Raw genomic sequence first — 18,863 nt, 5'->3', positions numbered from 1 at the left:
CATTGTAATCTCTTTAATATATCATTTGTTCTACTCGCAGACATAGCAATTTATTATCGGTAGAAAAGGGTAAACAAGAATGTTACGTACTGTGAATACAGAATCAAAAGACCTAATTTTGAATATCAGTTAGTATGGGATCGCTATTTTTTTATTTAATTCATAACTAAACATGATTTTAACATTTTGATTCTTTAAAATCTATTATTTAAAATTCTCAGGAAAGACAGTTTGATTTTCAAATAAATAGATGTACTCATTTGTAAGCTGTCTATGTAAGGCATAGGGAAATAAAATGGGGGAAAATAGAGTTTGATATGAAATAGATATATAAAATCAAACTTTTTTAATATTAAATTTTATTTTTAAATAAACCAACATTTGCCTTTTCTTTCTCCTAACATGTCTTAAAAGCTATCTCCTATCTTCCCATTAAAAAAACAAAGGAGATTTTGATATATTTTACTTGAGCAGTATAACAAATATGGAAATATGATTAGAAGCATCACACATGTTTAAGTTATATCTGATTACTTGCTGTCAAAGGAAAGCAGGAAGAAGGAACATCAAGAAAATTTTAGAATACAAGATTTTGGAAAAGTGAATTGTGAAAACTATCTTTGCATGTATTTGGGGGAAAAAGGAGAAATTCATGTAACAAATATATAGAGAGAATTAAGACAACTTATGTTGTTTTGAAAGATGGTGGGGGGGGGGGGAGTCTCTTCTCTCAAAAGCCCGATATGCTAATATAGCTTACCTGCATTGGTAATTCTGAAAACTCTTATTGTTCAGGCTAAATCTTGAATCAGAAAGGAAAAATGACCTCTTATACTTAGATAAAAATTTCTTTGATAAGCCAGTGTTAAGTTGCATCATTTTAATTGTTTCTGCAACTCAAGTAGGTTGTAAAAACTTACTAATATAAGACGACTTTTTACACTTAGATTTAAGGTTACAATGTGGTTTTATTTTATTAAAAAAAAAAGTTTGTAGCCTAGAAATTGTAGTTATGAGAAGGTCTTCCCTGATATTAGTAAACAATTGGGGCCAGCAAATAACTATATTATGTACATCTTAACATTTATCCTCAGAAGATTCTCAAATGATGTTAGCTCTGTGGTTTCCTGGCTCAGGGACTTTTTAAAAATAATTTACCATCTTCAGAGAAGAAAGCTTGTTGAAAGAAAATTCAACGTAATTATATATTAAGAGCCTGTTGTTTAATCATTTTTGTCATGTCTAACTCTTCAGGACACCATTTTGGGGTTTTCTTGGCAAAGATAATGGACTGGTTTGTCATTTCCTTTTTCATGTCATTTAATAGATGAGGAAACTTAGATCACACAACTAGTAAGTATTGAAGGCTGGATTTGAACTCATGAAGAGTACCTTCCCTTCAGGGGCAGCACTTTATGCACTATGGCACCACTAATTACCCCATTTAGAGCCTACTATGCATAAAATACACTGCTTTAGTCCCTGGTGATTAAAAGATAGTTCTAGTAAATCAAATGTTTCTTTTATAACTGACAATAGAGCCAGCATAGAAGCATGCAAACATTCCAGAAGAGAAGCAGTGCCTCATTTGGGGCATCTCTCTTTTATTGGCACATATTTTGGCTTCTTTAGGGGAGGAACGTTGATCTTTATAATTTCCTGTCTTAACCTCCTTGATCTCATTTTCCCCACATAATGTGGAAAATGAAGCCTGATTTAGTCACTGTTGATTCTTTCATCTCTAATTGCTAGTTCCTTTCTGATGGCATGAATTTCAGATTTATTTATTTATTTATGGGGTAGTTGTGTATCTTTATGTAATTCATAACTTAAATGATCTTTAACACTTTATGATTTTTTAAAATCTTCTATTACTTAAAATTCTCATGAAAGACAATTTGATTTTCAAATCAATAGATGCACTCATCTATAAACTGAAGACATTGGAAGATAAAATGGGGGAGAGCTCCTTGCTGATAGCATGCAGTGGGCATTTCATAATTGCAAGTGGGATTGCACTTAATTGAAATTGAATTGGAACATAATATAGAAGTATGTCAAGACAAGAACCTTCATGAGGGGCAGTGGAATTGGAAGTTGTTTGTCCTTCATTTTTGAAGATGACAACGGATCAAGGAAGTGATACCATGACATCTGAATGAATTGGATTTAAGTGAAGGAGGGCTATGCCAAGTCATTAGACTCAATTTCTCCCCCGAGCCATCGGGATCCAGTAGCCAGATCTAGATCAGAATGGCTAGAGACAGCCCTGGATGCAATAGATCTTGACCTTTTTAAGCTAAGGTCTTTACCAGGTCTCAATTTGACTGAGGCAATTGTGCACTCAATAATTAAGACTAGATAAGAAAGGGAATTGGAGGTAGGACTAGCTTTAAGTAGCCACTTTGAAAAATGAACAAAAGATGACAAAATGTGCTTCCATAACAAAAATGGTATTTTGTCAACTGTACAGGTCAGACATTTCTGTAAGGATCCTGGTAACTGACTTTGACTTTAGTAATGTTAAAACCCAAGACTATCCTAAATAATTCTTTCGTCACGGGGAACTCATCTCCCTATGGTAGTTCACTCTGTATTAGGCCCAAAGCCCTTGAATGATTTGTCTAGTTTTCCAGTTTGCAAATGTCAGAGAGCCAGGGGAGAGAGAATTTGGATCTGTGCGTTTTGGGGTGTAGGGTAGTAGTTTCAAAATCATATACAAATAGGCCAGGCATTGAACTATATAAAAATACTGGTAGGCCATGTATTGACTTAGAAGGCTTCAAGCTACCCAACCCACCCAGTCATCCATCTTTGTTGGAATCCTTACTAACTGCTAAGTAATTAGAGTTGATTTAATCTTACAAGAAGTTGTTTTGGCCAGAACCTGAAACAAGGTACTAAGTAGAACTAATCAAGACAAGGCTTGTGTTCCCACCTTTACTCATTGGAGTCCACAAGTATGCTAGCTTCACAAAGTACACTTTCTAACTTCAAGGGAGTTCACACTTCCCTTAAAGTCATTGGGCCAGAGAGCACTATGGGAGAAAACCCATAATCCCATTCTCTCAGAAGAGGCAGATAAAAAGCCAGCGATGAAGGATCTATGGCAGAATACATTTTTTCCTCTTGGCTGGCTGATCGCGCTGGACTCGAGAGGAACGACTCTGCTGCAGAGAACACTTTTGACGGATTTCAGTGGAGCTACGCCAGAAGCCCTCTCTCCGTGGCAAGTTGGTGGCTGGGCTCCCCAGAAGGAGATAAGAGAGACCTTCCATCTCTGTCTTGGTTGGAGGCAGAAGAAAGCAGAGGCAGAGGCTGAAGGACAGAACCTTTGGATTTGGAGACATCCGAAGGGCTCTAATCCTCTAAACCGGCTGTGCTCTGAGAAGAACAAACTCCAACATTTGAACTCTTAACACATCTTAATATTTTAATATGTTAAATCAGATAGAAACTACATTTTCATCTTGTGTGAGCCACACTCAGAAGTGTTGTAGTCCCCATGTATCCTGTGGGCCATGTGTTTGACACATCTGGAACATAGACATTTGAAACCTTTCTCCACCATTGAAGCTCAGCACCTTTTCCACTACTTATAGTCTTAGTGAATTGCTAAAATCCCTGACTTGCTCAGACTGTGTCAGAGATGGAATTTAAACTCTTTTCTTCCTGACTCCAAACAAAGAAGTCGAACTACACTATGTTGTCTATATTCTGTACAATTTTAGGATTTGTGAAAGACAAAAGGGGATTTTTGAATTGCTGCTGATTTTTTTAAAAAATCTGAAAAATGCCAAATAAGTGTTTTTCTTTTAAATCTATTTGTCCTATATAGATCACATACTCCTTCTCTGTTGCTGATTATAAGCCTTGGAAATGATGAGCAAGTATAAATAGCTTTCTTTGCAAAAAAAAAATCTGTTTTGCTATAAACATCAGGAGAATGTATAAACTATACATGCATACATCGCTATAAATGACTATATGTAGGCAAATATAAACACGTTATATATTTGTGTGTAGATAGCTACACATATTTAGAGGTATATATGTGAGTATATATATATATTTATATGTATACATTATACATTTTATTCTCCTTGTTGTTGCTCTTACTTTTTTGTATTATATCAATTTTTCATATTTAGATTACTGTGTTGTGTCAAGGGGAAAATATGTTAATTATTTGTAACTTCAACGATTTTTCTGTTCCTATTTTGCAGTTGCTTTTTCCTGAACAAAATAGTTTCCTTTTATTCCTTATAAATCAAATTAATGGGGCATTCAGTGCATCTATTAGAATGACTGAATTTCTTGTTTCTCAAAGAAAAGTATGTAGTGGCCATGACCAATTGCACATATCAATGAAAGGGAGCTTTGACAAGAGGTATTAGAAGAATAAAGAAGACTTCAACTCACCTTCATCACTTTACTTTTATCTTGAGACCTCAAAGAAGCTATTTAGTTTATCTGAACTTCCATTTCCTTAACTGTCAATTGAGCATAATGATATATGCAATGTGCTATTTTCATAGTTGTAAATTACTATGTGTGAATACAATATTTATGAGCATAAATCTTTCCATATCTATACACAGATATGTACACCCACATTGGAGCATATTCCAAAAGTTCTAGTGCAGATTTACTAGATTGTTTTTCAGTCATTTTAGTCATGTTTAATTCTCCATGACTCTATTTTGGGTTTTCTTGGCAAAGATACTGAAGTAGTTTGTTTTTTTCTTTTCCAGTTCACTTTATAAATGAGGAACTGAGGCAAGCAGATTAACTAATCTGTCCAGGATCACACAGTCAGTAAGTGTTTAAGACCAGATTTGAATTTAGGAAGGTAAGTTCTACTGATTTCAGGCCAGGCACTCTGCTACCTACTTTCCCTTTAACCTGTTAAAAGACTATTATTTATTGTTACTTTGATCAAAGGAAATAATATATTTAAAACATTTTGAAGTTTATAAAGGGATCATAATAAATTTGGTAGACATAGAACTCTGTGGTATCCAAAACCATTTATATACAGTAACCTTTTCAATAGAGCCTCCAGAGTGACATTCCCTATCCCCTCCAGCACCTTTGGCTCTTGATTGATGATTGACAATTGATGATTGATGATTGAATGATTAGTGACAAAAATGTCTTAGGTCTACATCCTTACAGTAATCTAGTCAACACTGTTATTCCTAGAAAGTTTAGCCCACTTGGTAGCCTTCCAGAGAAGAACATTCTTCCAAGGCAGTGGCTCTCTTATATAGTTTATTTTCCCAAATTAGAATGCAAGCTTCTTGAGGGGAAAAAGTAGTTTACTTCTGTATTTGTATTCCAAGATACAATAAAATGCTTAATATATGCTCATTTGTTCATTTGCAGATAATATGGGGAGTTATCACCTATGTTTTACAGATTAGAAATCTGAGATTCACCCAAAGCAAATGGTTTGCCTAAGGTCACATAGCTGCTAAATGGCAGGGCTTTGATGTAAATTGTAATTATTATCATTACACACTTTGACATAAGTTTTTTGCCTGTTTTATTATTTATCTCCTAAATTTAGATAGATTGGTGAACATATGTGGGGTGATGAGAAAGTAAGAATAGTTACCTTCCTAAATTCAAATCTGGTCTTAAACACTTACTGACTGTGTGATCCTGGACAGATTAGTTAATCTGCTTGCCTTGGGACACTGGGAAGCTAAGTGATTTGGTCTGGTCACTCATTAGTATATGTCAAGAGCAAGATTTGAAAGCCATCAACTTTTTACTTCTGTGGCTGGCTTACTATACCATATGAAATTAAAGCCCTGTTCCTTACAGAAGCTGAAAGTAATAGAATTAAGAATTTGTAGTGTTAATATTTGTAATTTATTAAAATCATTATGTATTTATATCTGATTTCTCCTATCATATTATAAGGGTCTTTAGGACAGAGAGAATGTATCATTTTTTTTTGTTCCCTATGACAACCTGCTATATTTTTGTTGTTCGTTTTTTATTCTTGAAAAGGACTATGATATCAGGAAAGTGATTCCATGACATGCAAGTGAATTGGATTTTAGTGAGGGAGGGCTATTCAAGATCACCTGCCTTACTTTCTCCTACAGAGTGATCTGGGTCCAGTGACCAGATATAGATCAGGAGGAGTGGAGATGGCTCTGGATGCAATGGAGAACTTGGCTTTTTTAATCTAAGGTCTACATCAGGTCTCAGTTTAATTGTGGCTATACCCAATCAGTGATTAAAGTTAGGTAGTAATGAAGGCAAAGAATCTCCTTTTTCACCTGCCCCCAAAATCTAAATAAATAAATTTGGGAGGGGAAGACCCTCTGGGTTTCTGGCCAAAGCAAAAAATATTGCTATTTGCATTCAATCTGAGTCAATCAGGATCTAACAATGACCAAATAAGGTTTGACCAGGGATCTATTGGTGACCAATCACTGAGAATTGAAGTGCTTTTGTTTTAAGGCATGGTCCTTAGGACAGAATCTAGATAGTAAACTCCAAGATATCTTGGGAGGATTTAAAGATTCAAAAGGAAAAAATAAGATTTCAAGAGCATCTGTAGATAAGGGAGGAAAGGAAGAAGAGAGAGAGAGAGTTTTCCAACAGACCAGTTTCAGCTTGTGGCCCAGCTCTACTCCACCCCCAAATTATTTAGATTTTTAAAAATTAGGTGAAGGAGGAAATTCTTTGCCTCAATTGCTGCATTGCCTTAATTACCTAAAATATAGTTATTTGAACATTATCAGTATTACTCCAGAGCTACTTGATTTCCCTTTAGCTACACTTTAATGACATCATCTTTCTTTGGTCTTATGACTTGTTTCAAGTCTTATACTGATATGGAAAATCATTCGTGATCTCTTTAACCAGAACACCAACTTTGACTTACTTTCTGCTAAAGGAATTATAATTTGCTTATTTGTCTAACAAATGTAGGCATCCAGCACCTATTACAGTAATCATCCCACTTTTAAAATGAGGTTTATAAGCCTCTCTGTAAATGAGCCAATTCACTGTTGCATAGTGATGTGGTTAAAATAATAAGGGAAGGATGCCTTGAGTTGTGAATATTCCAGTAAATGTCTAATGTGAGTTAGAGCTGCCTGGAAATGCAATAAACCTGGCTGAATTCCTCATGGAGGGGGTGGGGGGGATTCCTATAAAACTGGTCTGTTGAATACACCAGCACTTCTGAATTAAGGCAAAGGAAAGTTTCTTCTGAAGATAGAAAACAACTAACTCTTCCAACTGCTCTGACATTTGGAGCAAGAGATTTGTGTATGTGGAACTATTTACTGTCACAATGGCAGGGTGTTTTCTCTAGCATGTAATTACAGAACAATTAAAAATATAAATTAAAGTGACCTGGGTCTCTTCCAATTCTAAAAAGTGATTTTAATTCAATTGAGGGATGAAGATAATGTCAGTAAAGATTTATAGATAGCCATAGATCTAAAACTGAATCCCAACTAGAAGGCCAGTTCATTTTTCATCAATCACATGCACACATAGACACTTATTTTTTGGTTACTAGTTTAAAAAAGGTATCAAATCTAAGTCAAAATAGCCTCTCTCCATCTTTCTCTTAAAGTACATTTAATTATAAAAATAGGCATTTATAAAATTACTAGTTACTTGATATATTAATTTTGGCCATACACTGTCCTTTGTTGTCATGACCAAGTTTTGAAAATTGCTAGGAAAAGTGATGATCTGTGAAGAGGGAAGAGAGGAGGCGAAACATCACTGCATTTGTAAGACAAAATAAGTGATGGAGAAGATTGATTACACAAGCTCTAAGCAAATGCACTCATCATCATCTCTACAACAGCCTTTAATTGGTTAGTATCAGCCTTTAATCAATTCTTTTCCATACACTTCAAAAGTGAACTGCACATTGTGATCTTTTACAAAGATTCGTGTAATTTCTATGAAAGTGAGGGCCATAATGTCATAAATTTCTTCTGTGATAGAAGCACTGATGGCCATTACAAGTGTCACTATATAAGCCATCATCCCTATACAAGTACACTTGCAGCTGATATCCCAGGAAATGACTTTTACAAGAGGAGCATCACAAAAGCAGTCAGTGGTTTTTAGTATGATTGTTAGTTCCGTTGCAAAAAGTTGGTTTCATTGTGTGATCAGCTCTATGATATCCTTGGCCTTATCACTGGTGTGGGGATTACTCAGATTTCTTACTTTGCCCCCTTTTGACTTTTTAGCTGCCTCTTCTCATTGTCTTTGACAGTGGTCTAGAAGAAAAAAGCTGAAGTTCTCTAATCATTTCTGCATCCTATAAAATTTACTATGAAAATAGTTTTTATGTTGTGTGGTTTTTGTTTATGATAGTGTCTATCCATGTTCCCATTAGCAGAGAGAGAAATATAGCATGAAGAGAAAGGAATTTGATTTGAAAAAAAAATTGGAGTTTACTTGCTGGGATTTGATACATATCTTTTGTAAAACTCTCTAACTTAGAAGAATCCATACATGTGCTTATTCAGTCATTTAATAATCCTTATAGGACAGAACTAATATTAATGTCCATAGTTTCAGTCTTGGAGGACCCATAATTTCATAAATGTTTGTACCTTTGTACTAATGTAGTGTAGAAAGCCTCGTAGTTTCATGAGCAATATTGGCATCTCATAGCCAATACTATGATAATAAACCTTTCAAATTCTACCTAAACCTGTTCATAGGTGGCAGAGCTACATTCCACATCTGTAGGCTCAAAACTATTTTGATTCAGTAAGAATAGAATGGTTTGGGGACTATGGCAATGGACTTGCAATCTGGAAGACTTGGATTCAAATTCTGCCTCAGACATTTAGTAGCTATTCCACTGTGGCTTAATCAGATTTCTCCAATGAAAAATGAGGATACTCTCACTCTGAACCTATAATTCTATAACCTAATAAGGCTTGTGTTCTACCTGATATTGTTAATATTTAAGAATGCATTTTCATTCTATAATGTCACATTTGAATAGTCTTTGTAAAGGTTTTTCATATATTAATGCAAATACTTCTCAATGAAATCTATGTTTATAACCAGTTGTTTGGCTGGCTGGTTTATTTCTATTTCCACTTTGGCAATCATAAATATTAATTATTTCTGAAGAATGATAATATTTTAAAACTTTATTACAGTTGGCTACCCATTTCATCTTGGAAGCATCTGTTCTTTTGACTTTAAGAAGAAAATGCACAAAATAACTACCGTAAATGAATCCTGCCAACAAGTTCAAATTTGATAGCTACCATTAAATAGCATTTTAACCAAGATGTCAAAGCTTAAGTTTCTTATTTATTTTGGAGATATTTTGTTTGTACATAGTTGTTTGGAAATTGTCTTCCTCCATTAAATTGGAAGCTTTGCAAAGGCAATAACAGTTTTTATTTTTATTTTTTTGAATGCCTAGCACAGAGTAGGCAATGGATGACTTCACTGAGTTATTGCTAAGTTACTTTCTATAAACAAATTTTATCTTTTTCTATTTAATTTAATCTCATTCTCTTAACAGTGTTGTGAAATCTACATTTAGATCTGTCACCATCTATATGTTTCTAACCTGAGCTTTCACTTAATTTATTTTTAATCAGTGTTCTAAATATTTTTCTAGTTCTAGTTATTGAGTTCATTTGCTTCTGTCATTTTCATGTACAAGAGAATTTGCTGCAATTTTCATTTTTTAAGTTAAAAACCAATCAAAAAGGGCAGTTTTCTGGATCAAAAAGCAATCCAATACTTTATTTTTCATTATTGTTATAAACTTACCATGTGGCTTTGTATCCACTAGATGGTGACTATTTCCTATACTAATAGCTTCATTTTGAAATTTAAAGAGTTCTTTCCTCTTATTTTATGGGCAAAACAACATCATGGTTACTATAAAACCTTAGTCAATTAGCCGTTTAATTTGAATGCAAATCTGAGTAGAAATATTTTAGTAGCAGACCCAACCTTTCACAGGGAAAGACAAAAAGTGGATGTGATTAGTGTGCAGGGAACAATTCAAAACCCACAGAAGTAATAGGTCATTTCTGTTCAAGAAAGAAGGTGGATACAATTCTTCTTCTTTTGACTCCAGCGGGAAGGATGATCATGAGACAATGCTACTTAATGAATAGAGACATGTGGGGAGAAGAATAGACTAACTGTTGCTTTCCTTTGAGCTCCTTCAGGTCACGACTGATAAATCTCCCTCCTGAGGCTAATGGAAGGAAACAAGTGCTTTCTGTGTCTTGGATGTGACTCAGCTATATTCCTATCCAGCTCACATGTTTTAGCATGTAAGAAACTGTGTTGACTCTGGTTGGAGAAGGGGAGGAAGATGGATTTTCTCTCTTAGCCCTCTCTATAGTGGAATGTATATTAATGGTCAAAGATTCAGATGAAATTAGGAATGGAAAAAATGTTAGTTCAGATTTTAAGATAAGCTTGTTTAAAGTGCAGATCTCTAAATGTCTGTGACGCTTATGAAAGAAGTGGATTTTTTAGTCCCAAAGGTATGAATGTAGTATGCCAACTGCTTTAATAGTAGTTTTAGAAAAATGAGCCTTAGGAAGGGTTAAGGAAATGAATATTTGGCTAAGACTGATAAAAAAGCAAGTTGAGTCCACATATGTTTAGTAATACAATATCATGTGCAAGACACAAAATATGGGTGTAATAAAGAAGGAAGGCATTATAGGTATGAGGAACAGTCAATGAAAAATTTAAAGAAATAAAGAATACCTATTTTTTGTATTTTTGTGGAGTAAGAAGAGCACTAATATCATAAGAAGGGATAAATATTTCAAGGTAGAAAGGACCTTAGAGACTTTTTGATTTATAGGTGAAAAACTGGACCACTACAAAGTGATCATTGATTTGTCTGAAGTCATGTAGCTAGATGGCTGAGCCATATTCATATTCACTAAACTCCAAATCTCAAATATTTTCTACAGCATCATCACTGAGGTCAGGAGACTCACATTCAAATTGTACAATTCATTAACTGTGTGACTTTAGGCAAGGTTATTTTGTTGTTGTTGTTGTTTTTTCCCCCATACTTCTCTGGAATCTGTTTCCTTCTCTGTTAAAACGTGTAGTGTTAGATTAGATTAAAGGTATCAAACCCTGCAAAATTCCAGAATGCAGCCCAAACCAAATTAAAACAAAAGTGAAAACTGTTTAGCAAAATTAAATATATTTATGTATGTATATCTACATGTCTACATCATGTATATCTAGATGTAGACATCTAGATACACCTCTGTCATCTTCAAGATAATGTTAATTGTGGTTTTATCTATCCAGCAAAGATCCATTTCTATTTGAGTTTCATCTCAATGACCTAGATGGCCTCCCAAGGTTGCTTCAAATCTGCAGAAACTCTGATTTCTGGTCAATGTTACTTTGTAGTTTTAAATCGTTCCCTTATTAGAATTGCTTGTGAACTTTCTTGTTTTCTGAACGCTGTATGCTAGTATAGCAAAATATCTCAGTGTCCATCTAGATATATTTGGAGGAGCCAATCCCTAGAAGATGACCACTAGGTACTAAATTTTCTTTGTGCAATAACTCACATAAGTCATTGTGGGGGGTATGACCTACATGGCAAAGGGCAGTGTTCCCACGTGCAAAACTTTGAGGATGCAAAACTTGCCTAATAAGTTATTATTCTTTTCTGGCATGTTTTCCACACCTACTTGTACAGAATTATATGACTGTGATGTGGCCTGTCAAGCTTCAGTGATTCAAAAGCAAGAGGTAAGGGATTTAAGAGATAGTTCAAGAACTCTATTGCCACATAGCTGATTCTAATGTGAATTTTGATTTGAAAAGATTATCATCTGCTCTGAGGTACATGGGATAAGTAGATTTGAACAACATTATCATCACTTCAAAGAGTCAGGGAAAAAACACATCTAAATACTTAGATGATCCTTGCCTCCCATTCTCCAAAATGTTCAAATTTACCTAAAATTAGAGTTATGATATTTAACAAACTTCCATTTTGAAAGCAAGATTGTATGGAAGTGGATGAGGAGATTTGGTATCAGGAAAACCTGGTGAAATACTTACAAATTGTGAAAGGTTTTAACCAAGTCAATTAACTTCTTAGCTTCAGATTCCTCATCTATAAAATTAGGGTAATACAACCTTCTACCTTACAGAGCTCAAATGAGATTAAATGACATATGTAAAGCATGTTGCTATTGTGTTAATATTTTTAAATAGTTGTCATGTCTACAAATTGGGCCAATTTCTCAGTTCACTATGTAAGGCAGGAGAAATCATCAATTCTTATGTTTCATTGTCATTTTTAAAGCACATTATTAGTAATATATCTATGCAGTGGTCACTACTAGTAAAAACTGAACTATATTATCCATGCCCTGAATTCACTCCCTGATCATATCATGTTCAGTGCTATGAAAAATAACTTTTGTCTAGATAAAACTCATATCCTAACTTTTCTCATTACTAATTAGATCAAAGTTTCCTAAACTATGGATTGGTACTCCATTTGGAGTCAGGTAACTGAATGTGGGTGTTGCAGAATTGATTTATTATCAGTAAATGTTTGTTTATCAATGTTATGCACCCATATGTCCAAGGTTGTGAGTGGAAAACGTTTAAGAAATCCTTAACTAGATAAAACATATTAAAATTCTATCAGCTGATAGTTATGAAGATCATATCCCAACAGCAGTCAAAACTAGTCCTTCAAAAATAAATATTTTAACAAGCACCAACCAAAAGATGGTTACCATGTAAATTGGCTGCAGGGCCATACCTCTTCAAATATACCAGGTGTTAAACTATCCAAAATACAAGCTGACATAAAGCATCTCACTGAGGTTATTATTAGTAATTAAATGGAGTAAGTCATTTCGTTTTCCCCTTTTTGAATCTCATTGCTATTTCCCCCAAGCCATATAGTCCTTAGTTTTGAACCATTTGAAAATAAACTTCATGTAAGTATTTGGGAAGGAAATAAAGCAAAGAACTTAGCAAATTAAAAGGCTTGCTATTTGTAATGATTGTTTCCACTAAATGGGAGAAAAATATTTCTTTTAATTGGGGAAATTGTTTTGACAATGCTCATTTTAAAGTTTTTCTATAAAAATATTATTACTTTGGAGAATCGATATATATTGGGGTTGATAGCACATTCACCAAACTGCCTGAGCAATTTTAAAGACCCCAATAAGACAGTACTGGAAATAGTTCATGTATAAGCTACCAAAAAAAATCTCATTTCAGTCTATTTCCCTATGTTTCTGTTTTTATTTCTACAAAGATGTCCTCTAATAATGTAGCTCAAGGGGATGAAGCTGACTTCTGGTTACAGTTCTGATCTATTTCTTCTCTTACAGTAATTTCTTGCTTGCTACTGGCTCCTCATTTTGCTTCCCTTTAAGAAATGAAAAATAATCAGGATTCATTTTCCCCTGAACTTTCTAAAACAATGACATGGCTAAAGTAAAGAAGAGGGATTCCTTTATTTATTTAGATTTTGGGGGGATTAGGTAAAAGAGCAGGTTCTTTGCTTCTGTTCCTACCTAGTCATATCACTGAATGGATGGTTGCCTCAGTTAAACTGAGACCTGTTGAACACCTTAGCTTAAAGAGATCACGATCTCCCATCTCCAGTCATCTTGATCTATATCTTGTCACTGGATCTAGATGGGCTCTGGAGGGGAAAGTGAGGCAGGTGACCTTGCCCAGACCTCCCTCATTTAAATATAATTTACTCATGTCATGGCCTCTTCTCCTCAAAGTCATGGTCCTCTTTGAGAAAGAAGGAAAAACAACACCAAAGGTAACATCCATATACACATGTTTCTGTATACACCTCTCCCTTATAATCTCTTAAAGAAGTCAAAACAGCTGAAAAAAATAAGAGACCAAGCTCTAATCATGTTTATCCCCCCAAACCCAACAGCTGCATTTAGGTATGTGGTTCTCCATCTGGATATCCTTTGTCTCCAGCTGCTAGGAAAACTCAAAAGAGCACAACTGCCCCAGGCTCATTTTTCATGGTCCTAGTTAGCCACAGTCACATTTAGTCCAATTAAGGAGAGGAAATACCTTCATATATATGACAAACTAGCCAAACAAAAGTCTATTTTAATGACTCAAAATGCTGGATGCTACCTCTAGAGCCTGAAATATTAAGATCATATAAATAAAAAAGCATCAGAACTCAGCCATGATGATTGGAGAAGAACAATATCATCAAACTTCCTGGGGAAATTCAGGATCCACATTTTTAGAAATTAAGAACTACTCCTTTTCCTTTTATAGTATTTTATGGGTGGGCACACTCAAAGGCTTCAAAGTGTTATAGAGCTCAAAGGGATTTCTAGTACAATCCCCTGATTTTTTAGGTAAGGAAACTGAGTCCACTAAAATGACATTTGAACCCAGGTCCTCTGTTTACTGAGAAAGCACTTTTATCAGTGAACTTTTCAACTGAAGAGACTAAAGCTTTTTTGTTGTTGTTCTTCCATCATGGAAGATATGCTGTATTTTCTTTGCTAAGATGTTCAAGGTTAGTGATTGAAATTCATTGCAAACTTGATATCCTGACATTAGAAGCTTATTGCCCTATCGACTCAGAAGATACTACTTTTTCTTAAACACCAAGAGATCACCTTGGATAAGTCAATAAACTTTGCTGGGCTTCAACTTTATCGTCTGTAAATGAAGGGGGTAACATCGGAAGGCTTCTGAAGTCCTTTCTAGTTTATGGCACTAAGCTGACTATATATCATTATTTTACTTTTCATCTAGATGAAAAAAAATGGGAGGTGGCATTTTCCAAAACAGCGCTAATGCGCTGGTCTTTGACCCTGACTTGCTCCCCTCCTTTACTAGAATGCTTGTCCTCACCTCTCAGTGCCCTGGATCTGATCCCTTCCTTAATTTTGAAAAATCATGAAAGATTTTGCTCCATTTGTGCTTTCCCCACTGTGTCTTACCATTCTCTTCTTACTTGTTTCTTCCCTTCTGCTTTCTGAAATGAATACAGGTATTCCCCTTATTGATTTTTTATCTTGTGCCTATTTCCAAAAAAATTTGGAATGTATATGATTTAAAGTTAGAGTCTTTGATTACATTTTCTCACCACGCATTATCTGTTGAGTCCCCTACTAATTCCCCTCTCCATAATCAACAGATGGACTTGTGCTTTATGTAAAGCAGAAGAGATAGAAGAAAATAAGAGGGAACTAATAGCTTAATACTTTCATCATCATGACTGAAAAGGTTCTCTTTATTGTTTCATATACTAAAATCTGATACAGGGCAGAAGACTCTCTCTCCTATGTGGGTATATGCATACATGCATGACACGTTTTTCTGAATATTAATGATTTAAGGAAAATAATAATCATAATACTATGGGGAAACTACAATGCTTTTAAGAGAGGCAAAAGATAGACACACACATATTTTTTTTCAATTTTTTATAATAAACATCCATAACTTATTCAGCAATTCTCTACATTAGTGTTTCTTGTTCTTTACTGGAAACTTTCCCATTTTCCCACATCCTTTCTAAAATAAATGACCAAACTAGGACAGGCCATAGGCTGCTTATTTCTAAAGGGCTATACTTACTATTAGTTTACATTAGAGATTTTGTACTAAGGATTATCACCAACACCAAAGGTATAAACTATTCACCTCATGATCAATTGTAGAATGAAACATTGCATTCCAAAATTTTGCATTTTTCAAGGGTAATTTGAAATGAGAGAATAATTACTACTGCTAATTATGTGACTAGTCAAAAGCATTAGTCTAGTGGAATTACATGACTATTTCAAAGCCAAAGGCTCCTGGACAATCTTCATCCTTGGGGGCTGTGAGTGAGAAAGTAGAGGACAATTGCTTTCATCACAGTTAGGATTAACTTGGGGCCAAGACTTATTAAATCATATGATTTACGGTAAATGGGACCTTTAGTTTTCTTTGTGAAATATCAATTCTAACAATTAGCACAGAAGCTTTTATTCTGATAAAAGGAAAAAAAAGGAGTTAAGTGGGTTTGGGGCCCTAATTTGTCTTAGCAGTTCAACATACCATCCTTGATATGGAGTCTTCTAATAATTTTACAATACTAGATCAACTATTTACCATTGCAATTGGTTAATGTGAGAGATTTCAATTACTTTATTAGGTTAGGAAGCTGTCAGTATGAAATCAGAAAGTTCTAGACCATAAAAAAGGGTTATACTACTGACAGCAATGAGACATCTGGCTAATCTCTGAGTCTGCTATATGTTAGCTTTTTATAGAATGCATAAATGACCTCGGTAAACATGTAAGTTTTCTACTTCCACCCATGAAAAAAAAGCACATTAACAAAATTAATAACAGCTTGCCAAACAAATTTTTCAATTATCATCACATTTTCTAAGAACACTATTTATGGAAATACCTAACTAGAATTTTTATGAGATTTGGGAAAATGTTTCTTCAGGTCTTTATGAATTTTTTTTTTTGCCATAATGCACACAATTGGCAGAAGAAAGAAATTTTCTAATGGCTAGTGTATTATTATATTTTAAAGTTATGATTTGTATAACACAAATCCCAAACCTCCCTGTTTCTAATAGAACAAAATGTCAAAAGACCATGATAGGCTTTTTTAGTTCAATCCCCTAAGAAGAAATTTTGAACATATGAGAATATCATATAAATGTAAAGACTTTTAGATAAAGTTGTTGCTTATTTTGTAAATTAGTTAATTGTATTTATTCATTGTTATCCCCAGTGCTAAACACTTAAACATGCTTGATGATAGACTTTCATACCATACTTTCTAATCTATGTGGGAGAATCATCACTCGAATGGTTATCGGATGATGAATTTTTCAGCCAAATTAACGTAAAGTCATAGATTGGTTGTAGAAATTTTCCCATAGGAAAGTCTCCATATGAAAGAAAATATCAATTCTTGAAAACATGGAAGAATGATATGTTCCAAATGAATAATATAGACAATAAAACATTGAAGAAGTCTTTCCTGACAATCTTCATATGTATGCATTTTTATTTTACCATCTGTCTAATCTATACATACAGATACATAAAAAATGCCATAAATACTACAGATGCAGTTAATATATAACCTTATTTACATGTTATTTTGATATACACACATTATATATATATATCTACATATATATATATGCAATTTCATCATATTCTTTAAAGATAAGGATCATCTTTTCTGCCTTATTATTCTCCCCTTTTACCCTCCTTACACAGCTTTAATAAATTGCTTTGCCCATAGAAGGAAGATATAGGAATTGATATCTTCTATATCCCTTATGTTGAGTTTTTTTTTTTTTTTACTCATTTCAACTTTAGAGATGGAGAACAGATGGCTACCATGTATTGTAGAACAGGAAAGACAAATATGGTTTCAATTTTCCTTGGAGCTATGAAGGTAGGGTAGTTTGAAGATTAAAAGCAATTTATCACCCATTTCCTATGAATTCTGACTACTCTGAGATGTAAGATGTTTACTCAGTAAAATCAAGACAGATTGTAAGATCATCCACTGGAGTTGTCAAAGAACTAACATTGTACCATGGACCTCTACTCACCTCAATGAAGAATATGCTGGCTGCTGATGTTGGATGGTTGTACATGTAGACTGTCACAAGGATGGCTGTTGCTATGATGAGGACAAGGATGAGGATCCCTACAATTAGACCAGCATGAAGAGCTCCATCTTTTTTCTCTGCTGCACTGTCATCAGTAGAGGCTACAAGAACAGCAGACTTATTAGTAGAATGTTCCTAAATTTGTGTTTCATTTGGGGAGTTTAAAACTTTTTGTGAACAGTAATATATTTCATTCTATTTTTCTAAATATCATTTCCCACAACATATTTTCAGTGGTACTGACTCTAGAATGAGATCAGATCTTCTTTGTTCATGCAACTGAACATTCTTACTGTTAAAGAGATGTTTCTTGGTGTTTTATTATTTTTAGTTCACTAAAATTAATTTATTGCAAATGTAATTTGGGTCTTAAATATTTCTTGAGTGTATAATGACTCTCCCTTTAATTTCTTCTAGGAACTACAAGAATTGTGTTATGAACAAATACTGAATAAATATATTTCAAAAACCTGGCTGATATTTTTTAAAAATTAAACTATGACATGAATCTTTCGAGGACATGTATGTAAAAGCTAATCTACTACTTTTCCAAATTCTCATCTAAATTGGTTGAAATTATTTTTTAGAAGTGTAACAGTTGGATGTCAAATGACTCACAAATAGTTTCATCAGAGTTTAAAGACTATGGTTAGCTAAGTGGAAATATTCCATTGTATGTTTTACTAACATACTTTCAGAGAGTGCGACATTAAATTATCTAATAATTTTAACCTAAAAATCAATCAGAAGAAAATTATAAATACATTATAAATTATAAATAAAGAAGAAAATTTAAATTCATAAAGTACTAAAGTATGAAGAGGTAGCAATGGAGTGATCATTGCACCTCTTCATGGAGAGTTAATATTTTGCTTTTTGTATATTTATTAAAAATCCACAGAGAGTTGGGAGCTTCCAAGTTCAAACCAAACTCACCTATTTTTGCTTATGGTAGAAGAAGAAAGAAAAGAGAGATATTTGAGAGACTCTAGAGCAAAATAATCTGGCAACTGCACATTAACATATGGCCCATCAAATACGAAAGATGTCCTTCAGGAGGTGTTGGAGGATTTTAAATTATTACCAGGTACTTAAAAGCTAGTTTTAATCTTCTCAAAATATTTCTTTCAAAAAAATTAAATAATCTACAATATTATGTAATCATCT

General features: G+C 34.0%; 1 protein-coding gene across 2 annotated transcripts in view; it reads right to left on the bottom strand.

The window, feature by feature from the left end:
- The window catches only part of PLXDC2 (plexin domain containing 2), a 518,304-nt gene that overhangs the window by 12,395 nt on the left and 487,046 nt on the right, over window positions 1-18,863 (bottom strand). For both annotated transcript variants that reach the window (XM_052000461.1, XM_052000460.1), the window contains one exon: window positions 17,637-17,797. In XM_052000461.1, coding sequence (XP_051856421.1) covers window positions 17,637-17,797 — 161 coding nt within the window. The remainder of the gene's footprint in view (window positions 1-17,636; window positions 17,798-18,863) is intronic.

This window comes from Antechinus flavipes, chromosome 5, assembly GCF_016432865.1.
Source record: "Antechinus flavipes isolate AdamAnt ecotype Samford, QLD, Australia chromosome 5, AdamAnt_v2, whole genome shotgun sequence".
Classification (NCBI taxonomy): Eukaryota; Metazoa; Chordata; class Mammalia; order Dasyuromorphia; family Dasyuridae; genus Antechinus; species Antechinus flavipes.
The sequence above is the reverse complement of the archived record's forward strand: the minus strand, read 5'-3'. Positions and strand labels throughout refer to the sequence as shown.